This window comes from Eleutherodactylus coqui, chromosome 4, assembly GCF_035609145.1.
Source record: "Eleutherodactylus coqui strain aEleCoq1 chromosome 4, aEleCoq1.hap1, whole genome shotgun sequence".
In the NCBI taxonomy this organism is placed as follows: domain Eukaryota; kingdom Metazoa; phylum Chordata; class Amphibia; order Anura; family Eleutherodactylidae; genus Eleutherodactylus; species Eleutherodactylus coqui.
The window spans coordinates 8021400-8046384 of NC_089840.1; the positions used below are offsets into that span (position 1 = coordinate 8021400).

A 24985-nucleotide genomic window follows, 5' to 3' on the forward strand; every position below is an offset into this window, starting at 1 on the left:
GCCGGCCTGGACTGCGCCTTGTGCTGAACAACTAAATCTGGGCTTCATTCCAGCGTATCCGCAAGCCGCGTGTAAACGGCGGACATCTCGTACAGCGCCTCGTTTCTTGGATACGGCTGGTGGGGTAGGAGATGTCTGGAGGCGACGGAGGAGATCTCTGCGCCCCTTACACGCTGATGGGACAAGCAGGCGCAGTGATGTCATGGCGTCCTTGTGGAGGGGAGGGACAAGCAGGCGCAGTGATGTCACGGCGTCCTTGTGGAGGGGAGGGACAAGCAGGCGCAGTGATGTCACGGCGTCCTTGTGGAGGGGAGGGACAAGCAGGCGCAGTGATGTCACGGCGTCCTTGTGGAGGGGAGGGACAAGCAGGCGCAGTGATGTCATGGCATCCTTGTGGAGGGGAGGGACAAGCAGGCGCAGTGATGTCATGGCGTCCTTGTGGAGGGGAGGGACAAGCAGGCGCAGTGATGTCATGGCGTCCTTGTGGAGGGGAGCTGGTTTTCTGCAAAAATAACTTAATATATGTAACCCCTTCCTGCTGCGGCGCTTCTTGTGGTTTCATTTTTTTTCCTCCCCACTTTCAAACAATCATCTGTTTTTTCTTCCTCCGGTGACGCAGCGCCGCGAGGGTTTTTTTGTGGGACTAGCGTTTTTTAATGATGCCACTTAAGGTTGGTTGACAATTTCACCATTTTGTTGTTTTTTGAGGGGGTTCCTTAGGGCCGGCTCACCCATGGGGTACCCCATGGCTATGTTATGGCGATGCTGGTTGGCACGGTTACGTAGGACACCCTGGTTCACGCTTGATGGTGCTTTTAGGGGGGCGCTGTGGTTGGCACGGAGATGCTGGCTGGCATTGGTTTCACAGTATCTGCTGGGTGACACTATTATGGGGGTGCTGGTCAGCAATGATTTGGGGGCACCTTCTAAAATAGGGACTTTCCCTTGAAACTCATCTCAGATATAGGAGACACACAAAACCCGGTAGAACACGACGTGCGCTCTGCTGTCCCCTGCACTGCCGCCATTTTCCTGAGGTCTGCCCCACTCAATACTATGAGGCTTGGACTTCTACAAAATGGCCGCTGAGATAAAACTCTGGAGACATTTCTCGGGGTGGGACTGGAGAGGGATGCGAGCTGAGGAGGGGAGGGGGGGATGAAGAGAGAAATGAGGTGTGTTATGTCAGAGTAATCATAGCGGAGATCCGAAGGGGATGCGGGAGGACATGGTGGCGCGGCTTGTTGTCCTGCTGCTGCCTGCTACATGGACGGTCGCCATGGCAGCCGGGACGGAAGGTCAGTTATACTGGGGATGCATTCATGTGGGCTTGTGCCAACTAGACTCGTGCCAGCTTCTGCGCCCCTTCAGCTGCCCGTGCTGTCTGGGGGTCTTGAATCGCCCTATGAGAGAACTAGACCTGCCGGTAAAATCAACCAATCAGGAAGCTGCTTTCATTAGTCTCTCTGCCTGTGGGAAGTGAAAGCTGCAATCTGATTGGTTGTTATTTCACCTCACGGCAGCTCTACGGATACGACTGGACGCGGTTTCGCCACTTTTATCCTACCGCCGTACGGGAATGACCGCAGAGAAGCGTTAATGTATATAATTACATGCAGTAATGGCCACTTTCTACAAAAACGCCCCAAATAAGACTTGTGGTTTTTCAGCCGTATTAGTAAGCCGATTATACGGCGTTTGTTCAGAATTCAAAGTTTAACAGAAATGTTTGATTCCAGACCGCGACAAAGCAGTCCGCCGTCCGTGCGAGCGTTCGCGCGGTGTTGTAGGTTCCGAGGCCGCGTCCGCCCGCCGCGGTCTAAACTTCACACACAAATCTGCCGCTGTTTATGAAACCGCTTGAGTTGAAACTGGCGTAAAACCTGCTTGTATTTTCGCCTCCAGGTTTTGGTGTGGAATTGCGCAACAGCTGAGGCCTGTGGTTTTCCACCTCTTATTACATGAGCGGATGATAACGCTGTGAACAGATGGCAGCGGGCGCCGTATACACGGATATGGGCAGCGTATACACCGCTGTCGGTATGCGGTACGTTGTATACGGTCGGCCATTCGGCCCCTCTGTGACAGAGCGGGGATTAAACAAGTCGCAGGGCGCCTGACCGCGAGCGTAATGTGCGCCGTACGGTGTTTTACCAGCTGCCCGTGGACATGAGGCCTGAGGGCGGCTTCATGCGAGCGCGGTTCACTGTGTGATGCCCGCAGGTGATGTTCGTGCAGCATACCACAAGTGCGCAGTGACGCTGTGTGCTTGGTGCGAGTCGCCATGTAGTATCCTGACGTTGCGGGCACAACGCGCACTGAGGGCTCCGTCAGACCAAAATTATTACTTGCGCACTTATGTGTGCCAAAAAAAAATACGCTCCTCGCATGTTAAAAATGAGCGTGACCGAAGCTCCGTGCCCGTTGCTTTTAATGGGGCGGCACGACTGCCACCACCATATTGAAAGCTATGGAATGCAGGCAACCCCCGCAGTGATCTTGGGAAGGGGGGGGGGGCGTGAAATATAAGTCCTTTCCCTGAAAATCATCCCTAGCTGCTGTAAAAAATAAAATATAACCCCGCCCTCTGCCGCTGTCGGGGCTCGGACCGTTTTCTCGCTGGCTTCCCCGGGACTCTTCTGAAGCTATTTAAAAATCCCCGCTCAGCCAATCAGACATGAGGGATGATTTTCAGGGAAGGGCTTATAGTGCTTTAGCGCTGCCAAAAGCGCCGTACCAAGTTGTACCGCGTCTTCGGCAACGCTGAAACCGCGGCCCGTTCATTTCAGGGGGTAAGGCAGGGCTTAATACGGCCAAAGATAGAGCCTGCATCGCTGTCAGCGCAGTGTTGAAGACGCTTGTGTGAGCCGCCCGCTGAAACCAACGGGAGCGCTAAACACTGTACAAAAACGCCAAGTAGGACGGGCTGCATTTTTTTAACCCCTTATCTCCACCGGACATATAATTACATCCGGGGGGGGGGGGGGGGGGGTTGTTGGAGCGACTCGCACTCCGTACGATGGGGGTACCGGCTGTCTCTGACAACTGGCAGCAACAGCTGCGATGAATATGGACGCTGATCGCGGCTGTTCATCCTCTAAACGTCGCGGTCGGCACTCCTGGGTCCCGTACGGCCGCCTCCCCATGATGAGATCGCCGGGTGCCTTTCGGCTGTCATGGCAGCTGTGCCGGTGTCAGACTGACATATAATGTAATACTGCAGTATTGCATTATACTCTGAGTGATCCAATGATCGCAAGTTCGAGTCCCCTATTGGGGCTAAGGAAAAAACATAGAAGTTGGTTGTAGGTCTCCCTGACACGGGCGGCGGCGATATCGCAGCTTTGTTCTGTGACGTTTGTGGCGTCAGCGATGCTTTTTCCTGACAATAATCTCGCACCGCCGCCGACCGCGATGAAATGGTGCGTTTTTTTAAATTGCGAAAGTCAATCGGAGTTTCTAATGTTAAAATCACATGAAAATCTCAAGTTCATGCGATAAACAAGGAGGCTCCGTAGGGAATCGCAGGAAGATGGGGCAGCCGCCATTTTTTTTCCTTGCAACAAAACTTCACTAATGTGAAGGAAAGTGGGGATTCAGAAACAGACGTTTTGTAGCGCTGTCTCATCCCTGGTAAATGGCGCGATTTTGTCGCCTGTCGGAAAGCCGCCTTAAGCTCCTCTGACACACAAACGCGGCAAAGCAACGCTATTTTACTTTCGGCTTTGTCCGCAGCTGACGGCGTGTTTTAGCGGACTTTAAAGATATAGCAGATAGCGCTCAAACTGCGGTCCTGGAAAGTGCTGTGATCGAACCCCAATCTGTGAAGCCTATTGATGTCAATGGGAGCGTTAAACTGCGGTGTTTAAAACGGCGCGTTAATAGCGGTAAAAAGCGCCTGTATGAGACCTTAAAGTTTATTAGAAAAAATATAAAGGGCAATAAAAGTCCCCTCCCCCCCATATTTAGGATTTTAAAAATGAAAACAAACAAACCACAACCATGTTTGCTCTCGCTGTGTGCGTAAAAGTCCATCCCGCACCGCGAATGCCGTTGGAAAAAAAATACCTGTCAGACTTGCGGGTTTTTTGCTCACTTCGTCCCCAAGGAAGAATGTAATAAAAATCGATCAAAAAGTCGTGTGAACTTTAGAATGATTCCGATGGAAACGACAGAACGTCCCGCGTCAGCGAGCCGCGCAGATCTGCGGCGGGGAAGTAAACTGATGTCGCTCTGAAGACGAAGGCAAAAAGGTAAAAAACATTTCAGAGATGTTATATTTTAACAGAAGTGCAGCAAAAAGAAGATCTAAATGTGACCCTGTAGGAAGCGACCCGCAGAATAACGGAATCGCTGCAGTTTGGGCGCCGCAGAGACAAGTCCCTCCCAAAGATGGCAGAAATTCACTTAGAAATCCTTTAAAACTTTTCCGTACATTAATTAGTACCATTTAAAATACAACTCGTCCCGCAGAAAACAGCGAGCGCCCGGACGGCGACGGGAAGAATGAGTTAGGGGGAAAGAAGAAACCAATTGCACACAACAGTCGGAGTACCACAGTTTACTCTAATGGCTCCGTGTGCCGGCTGATTCAATCCGTAAAAATAATGATCAGCCGACTGACAGAAAATACGCCTGCGTGAGGGGGGCATTGGGGCTGCGGAATATGTGATGGGGCTCCGGGGAGGGAAGCCCAATGTCAGGATGACTGATTTAAAGGGGTATTTAGTCAGCGACTCTCACGGTGTATTTACTGGACGTGTCATGGCGGTCTGATAGAAGCGGCATTGATCTCTTCTTGTGGTCCCCACCGCACCAGAGCGGCTGATACTGTGACCGGCAGGACTTACGAAAATGGCCAAGCGGGTTGCGCTACGTGGCGTCTGTAACTCCCATAGATATCCGCCATGGAAACAGTGTAACTCGCCGTGTTACATTATATGCTTAAAGGGGTTGTCCAAAGTAGACTTATCAACTATTTCTAGGTCGTCACCGAGACCCCCAACGCTCTGCAGAATGGGGGTCCCGCAATTTCCTCTTCTCCTCCCTGCACCAACCCCAGTCATGTGGAAATGTAATGGCGCGGTGGTCACACGTGTGGCGCTGCTCCACGAACTTCAATGGAGCTGATGGAAGTAGTAGAGTACAAACACTCAGCGATCTCCATCAACCCTACTGAAGATGAACGCAGCGCCATTCAACAACCAATGAGCCTGCAGTGGGGGGGGGAGGGGGGAGACTCTGTGAAAAACAGAACTCGTCTGAACCTCATTAGGCTAATTAACTTTTTAAATTAGGAGGGGGGGGGGGGGGTGTTGCATGTGAACAGGCGATGCGTGTGCAAGAAGTACAGAGCTATTGACCAAAACACACAAATCAACCTCATTCTTTGCGTAAATAAATTGCCATAAGCGCGTATTTGTGCGGACGGTCGTCTGAAGAAGCCCTGAGAGTGAGATTAATCCCATAATGCATTAGCTAGAGGTTATATAATTTCCTCCTGCTGGGGGGGCAGTTTAGCATTTACCTTTTATAGTCGCCTAAATAAGCTACAGCCCATAAGCATACAGTCAGGAGGATGAGCTGTGATCTCCTCTATTATACCTGTGTGACCATCATCCGTATCTGTGACAGAAGGGTCTGTGTCCCCTCGGCGGCACTTTCTGTGGCGGATCCATGTATTAGCATCATGCAGACTAAGAAGAAACTGAATCCATAACCCAAGTAGATCTGAGCGGTCAGAGCGGAGATCACATGACCATCTGAGGTCTGTAGCGTTACCGCTACTTGTGAAGTACCCTAAGACTATACTGCAGCAGGTATATGTTCTGGCACTGTACTTCCAGTGATATCCGGAGCCGTACAAGGTGGGGGGGGTTATTTTCGGTCTAATTCCATCCAAAAATGAATTGCGGCGTGTTCCACGGATGCAGAAGACGCGTCGCAAAAAGAAATCGCATTTATTAGGTCAACAAAAAGAATCCTGCGAGCGGTGGCGGTGTAATATGTGGGCTGGGGGGGGTTGTTCTCTCCCTGCTGTGCTAGAGGAGGTGAGCGGTCGCGGACGTTGCCACAGGACGTCTTCTGCTTTTCGTGTCCGCGCTGAGATGTTTCCACATCGTCCGCCGGGGCCGCTCGCCTCCCTCTTTTTGATCTTTTTGTCTCCATTACGGTATTATGCATCACGTTGCGCAACAGTTTATCAGCTTTTCCTAGATTGTTTCCGCGTTCTCACCCTTCTTGTTTCTCAGCCTTTGAGTCACTCGTTGGCACAGATCTTGTGATATAGCAGAGCCGAGGTCGCGTGACTGCAGTTTCCCTTCCGTTGGTTTCCCTTTTCTTTCAAGTTTCTGTCTCTGCAATAATATTATGCAAATCCCATAGCTGTCACATGCCGAGGTTTTAGAAGGGGCCAGTGGGGTTCCAGGCCCCCCGTTACTGGGGCTCATCCCTCCGCCGTGCCGGATAGTCGTCTTGTTCTCCCTGATTTATGTACTTATGGCCTCGTTCACACAGGTGACGCTTAGCCAGCGCTCGATTGGTTCATTGAGCTCTGGCTGAGATTGGCTACATGTCAGCCAATCAGAGGCAGCTCTTCCAGGAGGTGGGGAATTTTCAATCCTCGTCCAGAAGAGATGAAGAACAACATTGCCGGGGGCCGGGAAGAAGCTGCAGCGGAGCCGGACGGCGCTTCGAAGGTGATGTGTATATATTTTTTTTTTTTCTTTCCTTTCGGAGTAGGGCTTATATTTAAAGCCTGACCAATGTAAGTCAGGCTTTAGAGCTGGAACCTGGCTGTCACAAGGCGGCTGAACCCCCTTTCCTCACGGACACCTTCCGATAAGCTGTGGGATGGTGCATGGATCAGGATGAGACCCCCCGCCCTGGTGACTGTTGGAAAAGGATGTCTTGGCGGTCACCAAACAAAGTTGAAAAAAAAAAAACAGGAAAGAAGTTTTTGGGCCCAACACCCCCCCCCCCCCCCCCATAAGCTGCAGGCAGGACGCCAACAATCCCGCCAGCTGGAAGGGAAGGAAGTGGTCGGTGTGTTTCACATTGGGGCTGATAAATGCTTGTCCATGTGTAAAAGCAGCGGAACGATTGGGGCGGCCTGTCGGGTATCTGCGCCTGACAGCTGTCCCGTATAAAAGGGCCCTAACCCCCAGACTCCGTGGCCCCAACACCACACTATTATCCTAATTAGTCTGATGGCCTGTTCCTTTCCATCAGCCAGAACTTAGAGATGGCGCCTCCCGGAGGGCTGCTGACAGCGAGCGGCTCTCCATATTGTGGATTGGTCCGAATCACTTATACGCTGAGACGTCTTGTAATGCCGCACCGCGCCTCCTGATGGAATACGGATCTGCAGTAATCGGTTGATTGCATGGCCAACTGTGCAGATATCTGTGCAGAGAAGTCGCCCGTGTAAGTACGGCCATACGCAGCAATGGTGTGGATATTGGCGCGGATCTGCCGCAGACTTCACGCCCTCCATTAAACGGGAGACATCGACTGCGGATCAGAGTGCAAATCCACGCCAAATGGTGCAGTTTTTGCACTGAAATTTGCAGCACCAAATTCTGCCGTGGATTGTGTTTGGCGTCCGTACCCGCGTCTTGGCTCGCCCTCGGGGCGCGTTCACGCCGGTGGATGCTGCTTATGTGCATCGGAGCTGCAGATATTTACTGTAGATCTTGCTTCAGGTACGCAAAAAACAAGGTGCTTCCATTGTTCTCCATCATTCCGTGTTTTTACGCAATTCTTTAGACTTCGGTTAACAATTTGGTTCCGTAATCCAGGCGGCATGAAAAACATGTCTGAAGACCCGAACACAAATCCTTGGCGTCCCGCTGTCCGTGTTACACACATAAAACACTCCTATGTAAATGAGCCCTAAAAGTGCTTCTCAGGACTCAATCATTTTTTTTTTTTCTGGACATGGAATGTTGTAAAATGAAGAAATAAGTCCTAGTTTCCTCTATAAGTGGCCCCCAGTCCAACGCAGGGGCCCCCGCCGCTCCCACCCAGGAGGAAGCTGCTAGCGGTCACATGACCACTCAGCCACTCACAGGCTACAATGGTGGTGATGCCATGTGTGTCACATGACTGTGGAAGCCTGTGATTGGTCGAGCAGTCATGTGCACAATGAACAGTATGTCACCGCCTCCAGTTTCTTCTTGGTTCAGAGCGACGGCGACCGCGGCTCCTGCGCGGGGTGGGGGGCCATTTAGCGCTATTTGTGCCGTTAAAAAAACCAGAAACCTAATGAAATTGATGAGGAAAACAATGGAAACAGTTAATTCAGTTTTTCTGGAAATCCCTAATGTGGATGTGAGTGCATTAACCCCGTCACCACCGGCGGTCACTGAGGCTCCTTCATCCAAGTCACATTCTATAGTTCCGCTATTCCCACCTTTTAAAATAAAAAAAAAAATCACAACTTTTTGTTTTTGGGTAACATTTACACGACTGCTTGTTTTTTGCGGGACGAGTTGTATTTTTCATTGGCGCCATATAATGTATTGGGAGACTTTTGTAATGTTCTAAGTAAGGTGAAGCGGGGACACACGCACATTTTGGGCCATTTAGGGGGCGGGCTTATTTATATGGCGTTCCTAGTACATCCGGATTTTGGTTTGTCGACAACAGACCACGTTTATCGAAACTTGGAAAGATGTTTGTCCAACTGCATTGTGGGTAATGGGAGGTCTGGTTTGGGGGCGATGACACGTCTGCTTTGTTCACGTGATGTAAGGATGATCTCGGCACGTTCTCGCCATCGTTCTACATGCTTGACCTTCCATTAGAAAACTTAAGTTTAATTCAAGATGGCCCTCATGTTGGTGACCCGGCCTACCAGGTTTCCCCCACAACTTGTATGCGAAATTTGTATCACCGCCTACTAAACAAATTTCATTCTATTAGGCTAATTTCACACGGGCGAGTGCGATGTCAGCTGTCACTCATGGCCCGATATCGCGCTCCCCGACATCCCTTCGGGCAGTAGCTGTCAGCAGCGGCAGAGGATCGCAGAGATTCTCCCATTGCTTTCAATAGGGGAGCATCGCACCGCATGCACCTAGCACGTGATACGCTGCTGCGCCGGCCCCATTGAGACCAATCGGCATTGCAATGCAAGAGTGCGCACAAAGATGGGGCGCGCCACGGTTTTATTTTCTCCTACGCCGTGATGTGGGAAACAATCGCTCCTGTAAACGACCCTTATTTAAAAGAATGGGGTTCATATTCATGCGATCTGTGCGGCAACAAACAAATCTCACATGATTTTCTTGGCCGTGTGAAGCCGGCCTAAAGGTGTTTCCATACTTCTGAGCCCCCCTATATAATCCATAAGGCCCGGGCTACACGGTGACAAATTACGCACCTGGTCTGCGACTAGTTCAGAGCTGCAGGCAAGTCAGTTACATGCAGAGTACATTGATGTCTGGTGGAAAAGTCGCATGCAACTTGCAAGCAAAATGTATCAGTCAGATTTTGCCGTGTAGGCTGAGTGAGGGGGAGCAGCCACTGGCGGGCCTGGGCGTGCGCGCGGGTGAACAGCAGCGGCCGGCGGGCCTGGGCGTGCGTGCGGGGAAACAGCAGCGGCCGGCGGGCCTGGGCGTGCGCGCGGGGGAACAGCAGCGGCCGGCGGGCCTGGGCGTGCGCGCGGGGAAACAGCAGCGGCCGGCGGGCCTGGGCGTGCGCGCGGGGAAACAGCAGCGGCGGCCGGCGGGCCTGGGCGTGCGCGCGGGGAAACAGCAGCGGCGGCCGGCGGGCCTGGGCGTGCGCGCGGGGAAACAGCAGCGGCGGCCGGCGGGCCTGGGCGTGCGCGCGGGGAAACAGCAGCGGCGGCCGGCGGGCCTGGGCGTGCGCGCGGGGAAACAGCAGCGGCGGCCGGCGGGCCTGGGCGTGCGCGCGGGGAAACAGCAGCGGCGGCCGGCGGGCCTGGGCGTGCGCGCGGGGAAACAGCAGCGGCGGCCGGCGGGCCTGGGCGTGCGCGCGGGGAAACAGCAGCGGCGGCCGGCGGGCCTGGGCGTGCGCGCGGGGAAACAGCAGCGGCGGCCGGCGGGCCTGGGCGTGCGCGCGGGGAAACAGCAGCGGCGGCCGGCGGGCCTGGGCGTGCGCGCGGGGAAACAGCAGCGGCGGCCGGCGGGCCTGGGCGTGCGCGCGGGGAAACAGCAGCGGCGGCCGGCGGGCCTGGGCGTGCGCGCGGGGAAACAGCAGCGGCGGCCGGCGGGCCTGGGCGTGCGCGCGGGGAAACAGCAGCGGCGGCCGGCGGGCCTGGGCGTGCGCGCGGGGAAACAGCAGCGGCGGCCGGCGGGCCTGGGCGTGCGCGCGGGGAAACAGCAGCAGCGGCGGGCCTGGGCGTGCGCGCGGGGAAACAGCAGCAGCGGCGGGCCTGGGCGTGCGCGCGGGGAAACAGCAGCAGCGGCGGCCGGCGGGCCTGGGCGTGCGCGCGGGGAAACAGCAGCAGCGGCGGCCGGCGGGCCTGGGCGTGCGCGCGGGGAAACAGCAGCAGCGGCGGCCGGCGGGCCTGGGCGTGCGCGCGGGGAAACAGCAGCAGCGGCGGCCGGCGGGCCTGGGCGTGCGCGCGGGGAAACAGCAGCAGCGGCGGCCGGCGGGCCTGGGCGTGCGCGCGGGGAAACAGCAGCAGCGGCGGCCGGCGGGCCTGGGCGTGCGCGCGGGGAAACAGCAGCAGCGGCGGCCGGCGGGCCTGGGCGTGCGCGCGGGGAAACAGCAGCAGCGGCGGCCGGCGGGCCTGGGCGTGCGCGCGGGGAAACAGCAGCAGCGGCGGCCGGCGGGCCTGGGCGTGCGCGCGGGGAAACAGCAGCAGCGGCGGCCGGCGGGCCTGGGCGTGCGCGCGGGGAAACAGCAGCAGCGGCGGCCGGCGGGCCTGGGCGTGCGCGCGGGGAAACAGCAGCAGCGGCGGCCGGCGGGCCTGGGCGTGCGCGCGGGGAAACAGCAGCAGCGGCGGCCGGCGGGCCTGGGCGTGCGCGCGGGGAAACAGCAGCAGCGGCGGCCGGCGGGCCTGGGCGTGCGCGCGGGGAAACAGCAGCAGCGGCGGCCGGCGGGCCTGGGCGTGCGCGCGGGGAAACAGCAGCAGCGGCGGCCGGCGGGCCTGGGCGTGCGCGCGGGGAAACAGCAGCAGCGGCGGCCGGCGGGCCTGGGCGTGCGCGCGGGGAAACAGCAGCAGCGGCGGCCGGCGGGCCTGGGCGTGCGCGCGGGGAAACAGCAGCAGCGGCGGCCGGCGGGCCTGGGCGTGCGCGCGGGGAAACAGCAGCAGCGGCGGCCGGCGGGCCTGGGCGTGCGCGCGGGGAAACAGCAGCAGCGGCGGCCGGCGGGCCTGGGCGTGCGCGCGGGGAAACAGCAGCAGCGGCGGCCGGCGGGCCTGGGCGTGCGCGCGGGGAAACAGCAGCAGCGGCGGCCGGCGGGCCTGGGCGTGCGCGCGGGGAAACAGCAGCAGCGGCGGCCGGCGGGCCTGGGCGTGCGCGCGGGGAAACAGCAGCAGCGGCGGCCGGCGGGCCTGGGCGTGCGCGCGGGGAAACAGCAGCAGCGGCGGCCGGCGGGCCTGGGCGTGCGCGCGGGGAAACAGCAGCAGCGGCGGCCGGCGGGCCTGGGCGTGCGCGCTGGGGAACAACAACAACAGCAGCAGCGGCGGCCGGCGGGCCTGGGCGTGCGCGCTGGGGAACAACAACAACAGCAGCAGCAGCGGCCGGCGGGCCTGGGCGTGCGCGCTGGGGAACAACAACAACAGCAGCAGCAGCGGCCGGCGGGCCTGGGCGTGCGCGCTGGGGAACAGCAGCAGCGGCCGGCGGGCCTGGGCGTGCGCGCTGGGGAACAGCAGCAGCGGCCGGCGGGCCTGGGCGTGCGCGCGGGGCAGCAGCAGCAGCGGCTGGCGGGCCTGGGCGTGCGCGATAGGAGCCGCTAATGAACTTTCTTTCTCTTGCAGATCTGGGTACAATCAGCATTTTAATCGGAAAATCTCCGTTGAGGTTTGCAGCAGAGTGGGACTGGGCTGATCGGTGTCCGGAGGACGTCACCTTCACAGCGGTTTATGAGAAGTACGTTCTTCACTGGTGTCCTGTCTGCATCTAATAGTCCGGGGGATCAGAAAAACGGTTTATGCACGCTGCCTCCCCCCCCCAATGCAACGACACTACATAACTGGTGTAATAGAAGGCGAGTAGGAGGCTGCACAGGTATAACCAGTAGAAAGGGGGAGATTGTGATCCGCTGTATAGAGCCCCGGGGAGACACATCTGGGTTACTGATGTTGTTCTGGAGATCTCGCCCACAGAGAGACATCGATAGATCGAGTCCAAAGACAGACTACAACAATGGCGGGACCTCCTAGGGTAGGGCTGCGCGACGATGTTGCATCTGTTTATCAAGGGTGTTGTGTTGAAACCTGACATGACTGTGGCACCCCAGTCACAAAAAAAACATCTCCGTTTGATTTTGGTCACAAACAACTTTTTCCCCTTTGACATCAGTGCTGGGGCTCATTCACACGCGGTCCGCAGTCTCGGTGTATGAAGATCGCAGGGGTTAAGGGGATCCGTTAAAGTTCCATTTTGTTTACGGTACGACGTGCGCTGCAGACTGCGCTATTCTTACCATTAAACGACCACCTCGGCCAGCGGAGCCATAGATGGATCAGTGGTAGCCATGTAAGAGCTCATCCTGGTGTCCGTTGACTCCTTTCTATATCGTTCTTAGGATTGGCGTCCCGGACAGCGAGCCGCAGGACTGCGCTGCCACTGCAGAATGCTCCTGTGAGATCCCGTCTGACTTACTGGATCCCAGTTCTAATTATACTCTACTGGTTTCGGCTACAACAACTGATGGAAGAAAACTCTCATCCTCCAGAGACTTTGATCCCAACCGCGGTGAGTAGATGATGATGTGCAGTGAGTGCTTCACTCCATCACGTGGTCAGTGACTAAGAGCAGCAGTTTGTGCTCCAGAGCTGCTCTTCCTGTGGTGATTACATCTGTCCGTTCTCCAGTCTTCAGAGTGCTCACATATCAGGCTGCATACATGCAAGTAAAACTCTCCTGCTTCTCCAAATCCACCGCTTCTTTTACACCCAGCAGTCAACAAGTTCCGTTCAACCTGATTGGCCACGATCATCAGTATGAGATCCGTACGGATCCGCTGCTTGGAGCCTCATCTGAAATTGGCCCAGTGCTCAGGTGAATGCCACTTCATTGTATGCCAGGCACAGCGCCATACATTCCATAGTGGCAGTACTTTGTATAGCAGCTCAATTCCATTCACTTGCGCTGCTCTCAGGCCACATGACTGATAAACATGATGTCACTGAAGAGGCGACTGCTTTTATTTGTGTGCCATGTCTTCTCTAATCAGCTGATCGGCAGGGCTCACGAGCGGGGGACGCCCACTGATCTGATAATGATTAGCTATCCTGAAGATAGGTAATCAATTTCTTAGTCCTGGAAAACCCCTTTAAGGGCTCCCTCACCCAGGCGTATTGTCACTGCGTGTTAAGCGGTGCTAAAAGCCCATTGATTTACATTGGGTCACTCACACCGGTGTGCTTCTCACGTGCGAGAAAAAAAAACGCAGCATGTCCTACTCTGGTGTGTGTCATGCACCTTATAGTCTATGGGAGTCGAAAATACGCTGAAAATACGCATGTTACATGTGTATCTGCTGCATATTATGCAGTGACCATATGGGTACATTCACACGTAGCAGAAGGATAATCCGCGTCAATCTACAGCATTTCCACATCAAACGTTGTGTGGATCCACACCTGGTTTCAGCCCGCACAGAACGCCGTTCCTCTCGCCTTCGAATACCAAGCATTCACTGTCACCACCAAGAGCTCAGCGCACACGGTGACCCAGCAACCCCGTCAATCAGCAGAAGAATAGGGTCGTCCAGTTGTGGCTCTGCCAGGTACTGCAACTGAATCGCATTGAAGTGAATGTAAATGTGCTGCAGTACCAGGCAAAGCCACAATCATATATACGGCGCTGAGCCTGTCTAAATGTAGGGGATGCAGCGCTTACGTCAATCTTTATTTAAAATCACGTAACCTCATAATTTTTTATTCTTGCCTGTTTCACCAGAGACTAGACCTCCTGGCTTCCGTGTCGCCGCCAGCGATGCCTTGGTAATGGTGAAGATCTCCACTCCAGACATTTACTACAGCTACAAGCTAATTCTCAGACAAAACGACTCCACGGAGGAGGTAAGAGGCTTTCGGGTAAATGTCAGGAGAGGTGAGAAGTCGTCTTTCAGTAGTGTCATTCCATGTCAGTTCAACCAACGCTCCCGGTCGACCATCTCAGATTTCAATGAAACTTTGCACAAAGATAGACCCTGACCCTAAACTAAGATAGCCAGAATATTAGGCTTCAGAGTGCTTTGGTTCACGAGCTACAGGTCTTAATCTAGGGGGTTGTCATGTGATTACAGCCTACAGGTCTTAATCTAGGGGGTTGTCATGTGATTACAGCCTACAGGTCTTAATCTAGGGGGTTGTCATGTGATTACAGCCTACAGGTCTTAATCTAGGGGGTTGTCATGTGATTACAGCGAGCTACAGGTCTTAATCTAGGGGGTTGTCATGTGATTACAGCAAGCTACAGGTCTTAATCTAGGGGGTTGTCATGTGATTACAGCCTACAGGTCTTAATCTAGGGGGTTGTCATGTGATTACAGCGCGCAAGCTGAATTAAGTGGTGATTTCAATCCATTGCCAAGCCAGTTCCAATGACTCTAGAGCAATGAAACTTCACACACTAGGAGACCTTTTGGTGCTGAATCCAGCTAAGCCCCTCAGACTGCCCCTCGTATCATCATTCTTCTCCTCAGACTGCCCCTCGTATCATCATTCTGCCACCATTGCATGTCAAAGGAGCTGAAAAATTCTATCGCGCAAAATAACTCATATTTTAAGCAGTAATAACTCCTAATCAATGCGATCCAACTCGGCTCTGAATGTATCAATGTGTACTCCATGGAAATGGTCCTCATTATTCACATTATGGACCCAAAAGGATGCAGAGCTCTTAAGATACAAGGAGTCAAAAATGGCAAAAAACACTTTTTTGTAATTTTTCCCTTTTTCAAAGGCGAAAATCGGAATGTACTCCATTTTTATTTTTTCATTTTTGTTCTATTTGGAAGAGAAATTTTTGCTCTACAAGATTCGATGTTTTTCATTTTGTTCCCAGACCTTCTAGATGGGAGAATATCAATGCCTGTGAAGGTCCTATGCACTCGCGGAGGTCAAATAATAAAATAAGTGGAAGTTTTGCGGATGTATAATTAGTTTAGAAATCATGAGAAGGTAAATTATTTTTGGAATGAGACAACTTTTTGTGCTCAAGAAACTTATGTGATCAAAAATTGCCTGGCGAGTTCAGGTGAGCCACGAGCTTTGGCCTAAGATGGTCAGAATATCATTGAGTGTGGTATATACAGTGATCACTGGGCTTATTTAGCACTCGATCCATATTGGATACTAAGATTATCTAAGGCTAGCATTTGTGTAATAAATAACTATAGTTTATAATTTTTCAGCTCCTTTGACCTGCAATGGTGGCAGAATGATGATACGAGGGGCAGTCTGAGGAGCTTAGCTGGACTCAGCACCAAAAGTTCTCCTAGTGTGTGAAGTTTCATTGCTCTAGAGTCATTGGAACTGGCTTGGCAATGGATTGAAATCGCCACTTTTTTCAGGTTGCGCGCTGTAATCACATGACAACCCCCTAGATTAAGACCTGTAGGCTGTAATCACATGACAACCCCCTAGATTAAGACCTGTAGGCTGTAATCACATGACAACCCCCTAGATTAAGACCTGTAGCTCGGGAACCAAAGCACTTTGAAGCCTAATATTCTGGCTATCTTAGTTTAGGGTCAGGGTCTATCTTTTTGCAAAGTTTCATTGAAATCTGAGATGGTCGACCGGGGGCATTGGTTGAACTGACACAGAATGACCCAGTAGCTGATTGTTGGCAATGAAAGATGGCTGCGATGCTTTGATGGCGTTGGTGTTGACCGGCACACGCTGCAGTCACTGTATATATTATATACTCACACTGACTTGTTCGTCGGACCCCTTGATGTCACAGCAGTCAAACAGATTTCTCCTGTCCTCTCTAAAAACTCCAATTGGCTCATAAACCAGGACATTTAACCCCTTGGGTACATTCACTGTACATGTACAGCAGATGTGCTTGGGGTTTGTATGAGCTCAGGAGCCAAGCCCACTCCATACAATGGAGGAGATGGTGGGCTCCCTTTGAACAGCCCCAGGACTGTCACTCCTTCCTCCCGAGTACACGCTGCTGCCGACAGGGCACAGAGCGAGAAACCGCTCACCTGTTGGATTCGCTTGCTTTGTAGCAGAACTAAAAACAAAGCGACTGTTGGGCTGTTGTATTGCTGCAAGACGTAAGACCCATTTACACAAAACGAGTGTCGGGCAAACGATGCCCGACACTCGACCCTGTGTTTCCGTACTCCTGTGCTCCTGCATGGGAGCTAGCAGAGCTGGCTCGCACATGGAGTGGCCAGCTGGGGGGCGGGGCAGTACAGGAGATTTCTCTCTTCTCACTCCCCCGCCCTCCTCCATTCACTACTGAACGGCGGCTGTTTAAACTGAGCGATGAGCTTTATGCAGCATAAAAGATCAGCGATGAAGCTCATTGTGCAGTTTAAACAGCAGTTTTACAGTGAAATGTGAATGGAGGGGGGCGGGGGAGCGAGAGGAGAGAAATCTCCTGTACTGCCCCGCCCCCCTGCTGGCCGGTCCGTGTGCGAGCTGGCTCTGCTAGTTCCCGTGCAGGACCACAGGGGCGAGTGTTGGACATCGTTTGCCCGACACTCGTCTTGTGTAAATGGGCCTTTAAAGTTCAGATTACGCTTTAAAGAGAGTACGACAATATGGAAGGTTTAACAATAATGTATTCAAACTAAGTGATGATCGTGCGAAGTGGTGAACAATTGTCCCACTTTTGTAAATTATTTATATCTATATACAAAGCATAAAGGCTGCAGTATAACGATAGCTAATGATGTGATGTAACTTGCTAAGTATGAGGGTTACATCTTCTATCACATCATTAGCTAAGAGGTTACAGCTTACATGTTAGCAGGAACATCACTGGGAAGTCGGCTCTGATCACAACCCGGGGGAAGCCAAACAGTACTAAGACAGAGTAACTTCTCCAGTAGACCGACAGATATGACACCACCTCATCACAAAGCTTCCCCTCACTTCTAAGGGTTCCACAGATATGACACCTCCTCATCACAAAGCTTCCCCTCACTTCTAAGGGTTCCACAGATACGACACCTCATCCCTCATCACCAAAGCTTCCCCTCACTTCTAGGGGTCCTACAGATATGACACCTCATCCTGTCACCAAAGCTTCGTCTCACTTCTAGGGGTCACACAAATAGGACACCAAAGCTTCTCCTCACTAGGGGTCCCACAGATATGACACCTCCTCATCCTGTCACCAGAGCTTCCCCTCACTTCTAGGGGTCCCACAGATATGACACCTCCTCATCTCGTCATCAAAGCTTCCCTTCACTTTTAGGGGTTCCACAGATGTGACACCTCCCAATTCCATCACCAAAGGTTTCCTCACTTCTAGTGGTCCCATAGATATGACACCTCCTCATCTCGTCATCAAAGCTTCCCTCACTTCTAGGGGTCCCACAGATATGACACCTCCTCATCCCATCACCAAAGGTTCCCTCACTTCTAGGGGTTCCACAGATATGACACCTCCTCATCTCATCAAAGCTTTCCTCACTCCTAGGGGTTCCACAGATATGACATCTCATCCCATCACCAAAGGTTCCCCCACTTCTAGGGGTTCCACAGATATGACACCTCATCCCATCACCCAAGGTACCCCTCACTTCTAGGGGTTCCACAGATATGACACCTCCTCATCCATCACCAAAGTTTCCAAAACTTACAATTTGACTTGAGAAATCGGGCCCTCTTATACTATTCTAGTACCGGTGGCCACATGCTCCCATTCCAGTCTTCTAAACAGAAAGGTGCTACCAGATCTGTGTGAAATGGAAATTAAACCGCTGCGCAGCATTTTAGGTGGAAAAGTTCTGTGAGCTCCCCGACAGCCGGGGGAACCTCAGTAGAGCCCTCTGTCCATGGGAAGTCCTGTGCATGGCCCCAGAACCTCCCAGACACACCACATCCGGGATCTATAGGATGCTGGTGACCCGGGAGATGAGGGGGCACCCGGCCGGGTTGTGTAGATGTGTGGAAGAAGGAGATGGGCAGAAGCTTTTTCATAGAACATGCTATGATTTTTTCCTCCGCTCACGGAAACTGCAAATTGTATCTGTGAGTGTAAGGAAAAAGTGATTGCTTGATCTTCTCTCCAAAGCCTGTTCTGAACAGTATGTGCTGCGGATCCTCCGTGCGGACACCGTCCGTGGATTCCGCAGCAAATATCCATTCGTGTGCAGCCGGCCTTTGGTTAAGAAGCGATGGCTGCGTCTAGACACCCATCCCCCCCGGTCTGTTCTATACATCCAGGGTTATTTGGGTTTAGTGGACTGGTTTTTCTAACAGCACTTTACAAATGGCCAGTGGTGTTTTGTTTCTGTTCTCCGGGCGCCGGTGGAGGCATGTGCTTCATATATTCTGTATATGTTTATGTCAAATGTTGTTTGCAGTCTAATAAAAGACTTTTGAACATAAAATGGATGAATTAAAATCTAAATAATCATACGTTCAGTGCTTTCCGGACAGCTGAGTAAACAGGAGCCGCCCAATGTATGAGTGACTCCTGCTTACTGTGAGCGGAGGCGGCGGAATGCTCTGCAGCCGCTTCGCTTCCATCCAGTTAAACAACCATCGCTGCTGTGTAAGCAGTAGTTGGGCAGGAGTTCGTAGAATGGCTGTCAGGCGCTTATGTGGCCGATGGTCGCCTTTTGTAAAGGTACCTTGAGTTCCCTTGTTCTCGGCTGTTTACCTCCATGATCTTACATTTATCACTGTGGCTGGAGGCCCCTTTACATGCAGCAAGAAACGGCAGATTTTCTTGCTAATACTTTTCTTGCTTCTGCCAATGGTGAGATTGTGTGTAGTGTTACCATATCATCATGTGACAGCAGGGAATCGGGGGCAGCTTTTATCAGCCCCCCACATGTTATTTTGGGGGTGGTTAGTGGTGCAGTTGCTCACTAGTATAGTTCACAGGATGTAGGCTCCACCGCAGCCTGTTGACCGCTAATGGAATAAGTTTTGTCACAAAGTCACCGACTCTTATTGATATATTTCTTCCTTTGTTTAGACAGCTGCAGACTTCCGAATGAGCTTTTATATAATCCCCCCCAGCGAGCTGCTTCCGGGGCAGACCTACTGCGTGAAACTGAAGGAATACAACATTCTGAAGAGGGAAGTCACTCCGTTTAGCCCGGAGGAATGTTTTCTGGCGCCTGCTAACGGTGAGGAGCTGATGTACTGAATGAGAACCGACTGCCTGCTGCTTATACGCTGAACTTCCAGACACTTTCTACAAAACTGTGTATCCAACGTCATACAGGATGATGTGAGCTCTTAACCCCTTCCTGCTGCGGCCTTTTTCTTTTTCTCACTTTTCTTTTTTTTTTTCCTTCCTACTTTGAAAAAAATCCTCACTCTTTTTTAGTTTAAGGTCTTATTCACACGGGCTACAAAAACACATGTATGTGACGCTGATGGTTTCCGATGGGTTCTTTCAGGCTACAAAACATCTCATGTGAATGACCTCATTGGAAACCATCAGCTTCACATATGTGCGTTTTTGTAGCGCTCCAAAATAGCGTGATTTTGCAGCCCATGTGAATAAAGCCTTATGGTGGAATCGCTACAAGAGGGCTTGTTTTTCACAGAACCCGTTGAATTTTTCATTGGTATCATTTTAACCCCTTAGTGACTGCCCCATAGTGTTTTTACGTCCTGCAAATGCAGGACGTACATGAGGGAAGATCGCAGGGCGACCTCCTTCCCTCAATACCTTCCGGTTGTCGACTGCTGTGATGAGCCACGTGGCTCATCAGGGCTGTTAACCCTTAAAATGCCACAGTCATTTAAATCAACCGAACGATATTCAGCCCCCCACCACTTCCGCGAGGAGATTGCAGGGAGCCATGCGGGTGTTATGGCAGCCAGAGGCCTTCTTAAAGGCCCCAGAGCTGTCATGGCAGAAAGCCTATCAAGGCATTCCTGTGGGGTAGCTCGATAAACTGTCTGTCAGATTGTAGTATGATCTAATGTTATGGCATTACATCATAATGCAGGAGCGATCAAAGCATTGCAAGTTGTGGACCTCCCTGGGGGGACTTGGATCAATAAAGTTTTGCTAATTTAAAAAAACAAACAAAAGCAAAACTAACTTTAAAAGACTCTTTCCCCCCCCCCCCCCCCATTTGCCATATTTTATAAAAAAAAAGAATCTAAATAATCAAAAATACATATTTGGTATCGCTGAATCCGTAAAAGTACGATCTATCAAAGTAATGCATTATTTACCCCGCTCAGTGAACGTTGTCTGAAAAAAATATATAAAGAATGCCAGAATTGCCCTTTTCTTGGTCACCCTTTTTTCAAGAAAAGATGCAATAAAAAAATGATCAAAATGTTGTATATATTCCAAAATGGTACCAACGCATACTACAGAACGTCACGCAAAAAATGAGCCCTCACACAAATAAGTCGCCGAAAAAAATAAAACTATTGCGTGCAGAAAATGGCTTCAGAAAAAAAATTAAATATCTTTGAAAAAAATATGTGGTACAGCAAAAAAACCCCCAAAGTTTTTGGTATCGTAGTAATCGTACCGACCCATAGAATAACGTTATGTCATTTTTGTTGCAGTTTGTGCGCCGTAGAAACAAAACGCACCAAAAGATGGCGGGATTTCTTTTTTTCCATTTCTCTGTACTTAAAATATTTTAGAAATTTTCCAGCACATTCTATGATACATTAAGTAGCACCATTGAAGAAGACAAACCCTCATAAAGCGGCGGTGGATAAGAAACGGAAAACTTTTAAAAACTTCTAAGTGATGAGAAATCTAGAGAAAAAATGCAACTGCGAGGGTTGGAGGTTGGGTAATTTTTACTGCGTTGTGAACATTGTATCTATTCTGTGGGTTAGTACGATTACATCAATACTACATTTATATAGAGGTGGGTTGGGTTTTTTTTTTTTTTTTTAATGTCTAGTATGAATTAAAGGAGGGAAAAAATCTAACCCCTAAAGGTCCAGGCATATTTTGACCCAAAGGACGCTACAATATTTTAGGGATTTTCATCTCCACTTTTCAGAAGGAATAACTTATTTTTCCATGGCCGTATGAAAGCTTGTTTTTTGCATGGCGAGCTGTATGAGGAGACGTGCAGCCAACCAGTGACCGCTCTATGGAAGCAAGCAGTCACATTAACTAGTTAATACAGCCTGATGATGAGGCAAGCAAACCTTCCTACAGTATAAAGGTACTTGATGGATAATCAGGCCGTGTAAAAGGCCCTTAAAGTGACGCTCTGGTTTCAGGACAAAACTCTTTCAGCCATCCAAGATTGGCCAATGTAAACTGTAGACTACCTGATCCCCCACAGTGCATTGCTAGTGTTAGATTGTTAATACTCAATACCTGCTCTCTGACTGGCCAGCACTGGTCACATGAGCAGCGATGGCCAATCAGAGAGCAGTGTGCATTAGATAGTTTGCAAATTGCAGAGGTTATCTCGGACAGTCAGAAACCGGATCCTGAGCCAGCGGAATAAAGGGACGTTGGGGAAGAACTGCAGGTAACTTTTGCCTTTCTGGTCTCAGGACAGAATTTTGTTCTGAAATCAGAGAATTGCTTTTAAGAATTTTTGAAAAGCCTTTTTTTTGTCTTCCAGGACCACCGAATAATCTGAGGATGGAGGCACTAGACGCAACGTACATACTCAGGTGGGACTGGGACTTTGAGCAGTCTCCAAATGTCACGTTTTCTGTGGAAGATTGGTAAGTGCCCAAAAACCCCAACTTATTAATGTAAGAGGGGAAGGTCTGCAGTTGTGTTTCCACATTTTAAATGGGGTGTTGGATTGCAGAATCATAAAACTTCCGTTGTGCCCCGTTTCCCAACACACATTACGTCTCAGGTCCTGGAACCGCAGAACGCAACCATGCACTTGCATTATGAAGCGGCCCCCACTTTGGTCTCTGTCTTACAAGGTTTCTGTCCGTTTCCATTGTAGTTTAGGATACTTCAGTCGATTACTTCTTCTACACTCCAAATATAAGAGAAACTAATGGAAACTTGTTTTAAAGCCCTTCTACACGGGGCAGCTGTCGATGCTTGTACACCCGAGCGATCATTGCTAAGTGGATGGAGGCGGAGCGGGCCGCAGATCACCTCTGGTCGCCCGCCTCCATTCACAGTAAACAGGCAGTCATTCATAGATGAGTAACTGCCTGTTCACACGAACTGAATGGTAGTCAGTGTTTTTGTTTTGTTTTTTATCATCGGCAGAAACTGAACGACAAATGAATTTTTCTGCGTTCGGTCTTGGCGTGCGTTTACACTGAACGATAATCGGTCAGATTCTTGCTGGATTGTGTGAATCCACCTGATTATTATCGGCTTAGTCGCTATCTGGAGTCCCTTTTTGTAATGTGTATAAAGACGGCAGCGCAATCCCCTCCCCCGCTGATACTTCTGCTTGAGCATACAAAGAAAATGTCCAAGATTCCTCCTCCCCGGGTAGCGAACCACCTTCTACATGATGTAATGTCCTTCATATCATGTCCCGCTGGGAGAACCTCTCCTCCACCCTCCCCACACACTTCTTACTGACAGTTCTGCGGGAGTGAAGCCTTTCCTTCAGCTACTTCTGGGCCGCCCGGCAGAGCGTTGGGTGGATCCAGACCCTCACAGGAGACGCTGCAGACATGCCTCATGCAAGGCACAAGATAAAAGATGAGCATAGAATTAAAATAAGATGCGGCTGCCAGCCTGGTCGACCGGACAGAAAAACCTGGTTGCCATCCACTAGCCCTTGGATGCATTAGCAACAGTTTTAGTTGCCATCTGGAGCTCTGCGTTAAAAGGGTTGTCTGAGTTTGCAAAAAAAATAAAGCATGACCCAATGAGCAACAGAAGACCGGGTTCACACGGGACAGAATTGCAGCCGAATTTTTGCGCTGACTCTGCACAGAAATTCCGACGGCAACCCTAAGCCCGAAATGAAGTAGCAAGCTGCATGAGATTTGCAAAAAACTCATCCACACGCTGTGGACAGTCCGTTGCGGCCAAGCTGCGCTGAAACTGACGTGCGGAATTCGAAGCTGCGGCATGTCAATTTTATCGCAGTTTTCGCTGCCGGCTGTGTCCTCGCTGTTTACAGGTCATCATTGGCTGACTGCAGCCTGTAAACCAACACTAAGCACCAGGAGAGGAGACTATATGACGGTTTGTTTGTGATGTTGCTGTATGGGGCACATGTGTTTTACGGGAAAAAAAAAAAAAACTCGGGACAACCCCTCTAAATTGTGATGCACTTTCGGTTGTGGCTGATTTTTCCCATTCGGGTTGTCGGTCACGGGACCTCGCTTTCCCTTCATTCAGTTTTTTCAGTGACGTGCTGTTTTTCATTGAGAGTACATGACTTCCTGTCATGTCTTGGAATGGTGCGTCAGTGATGGAGGAGTCTGGATTTTCCAGGCGGCCGTTGCGTTCAGAGACACAGCTGAAGATGGTGGGTATAGCTGCTGCCACTAAGAGGCGGACGCAAAGCAAAAAAAAAGTGTTGGCTCCTCCTTCCAGCTATACCCTCCTGCAGGCACCAATCTAATCCGTTTTAGGAGGCAGACCTCTTCATTCAGTCTGTAGCTGTTACCTTTCTGGACCTGAGAATACACGGCCGACACTGGCTTCTTTCTGCCTGTTGCCCAACTGAGGAGGTCAAACAGACTGGCATTAACCAACCCGACCCTCGGACAAGGAGGCATGGTCAACCATTATTTTGACGTCTGACTCCAGAGCTGAAGGCTCCAGACAGGGCCCACTCACATTGTCTGCTCTCCCTGCAGTACCAAATTTCGATGCGGACAGTCTGAGCCGTTGTGCTACAACTGTCTTCCCTTGAGATAGGCTGTCAGCGAACTACCTACTGAACCCTTCCTGCCCAGCCCAGTGATTGTTGTGAGGGATGATGTCACAGGAGATCATGTGATCGCTGCAACCGACTTACTGCCAGGCTTCCCCAGATTACTGCTGATCGCTGGGGGCTCCAGCAGAGGGATATCTCCTGTCTCACAGCTCCTACTTGTCACGAGCCCTCGATCACAAACAGTTACTATTAGCTGCAGCAGTGTCTGTGTGAGTCTCTCTGCCTTTCTCCTCCCTCTCTCCTCTCCATAGACATCTATGGGCAGCATGGGTCATCCTCCTCCACTTTCTGTAGTCCAATTGGTGCTTGGTACTAGAGACAGGCTTCTTATGATAGCTGGTAGTGGACAGCAAGGGAGACCCCCAGTGGCGGCACTTTAGAAGTATTTTTTTAGCACAGGTCTGTTAAAATGTTACTGACCATTTAAAGCCGATCCCTCAAGCTGACTTTTTTTTTTTGCTAGAGATTCTAGTTGCAGAATGCTAACCTGTGTTGATACTTTGTGGCTATGTTGTTTACATGTATCCGTGTATTCAGCATCCACACGGTATGAATGATGATCATCTGCTAATAATCTGCTTTATTTTTAGCCATACGTATAAATGTTCAAAACTAAAGGCATGTGAAAATGGAACGAGCACTCGGTGTAACTGCTCCGCATTGGACTTCAGTGGAGAATATATCCTCCGCGTCTCCGTGTATGACAGCCAGAGAGGAAAGAAAAGTTCCAGTGTGATGCAGTTTAGGCCGTCCGAAGATAGTAAGTGATCATATAATAGTCGCATACTGGACTCCTTTAATATGACTGTCTGTG

At 51.4% G+C, this 24985-nt stretch overlaps 1 protein-coding gene across 1 annotated transcript in view; it reads left to right on the plus strand.

The window, feature by feature from the left end:
- Window positions 1-1158: 1158 nt before the first annotated feature.
- The window catches only part of IFNAR1 (interferon alpha and beta receptor subunit 1), a 37688-nt gene continuing 13861 nt past the window's right edge, over window positions 1159-24985 (plus strand). Inside the window, exons 1-7 of the mRNA XM_066599033.1 lie at window positions 1159-1298; window positions 11951-12062; window positions 12721-12890; window positions 14100-14221; window positions 19320-19473; window positions 21916-22021; window positions 24762-24931. Of these exons, the coding sequence (XP_066455130.1) occupies window positions 1217-1298; window positions 11951-12062; window positions 12721-12890; window positions 14100-14221; window positions 19320-19473; window positions 21916-22021; window positions 24762-24931 (916 nt within the window). The 5' untranslated portion in view covers window positions 1159-1216. The remainder of the gene's footprint in view (window positions 1299-11950; window positions 12063-12720; window positions 12891-14099; window positions 14222-19319; window positions 19474-21915; window positions 22022-24761; window positions 24932-24985) is intronic.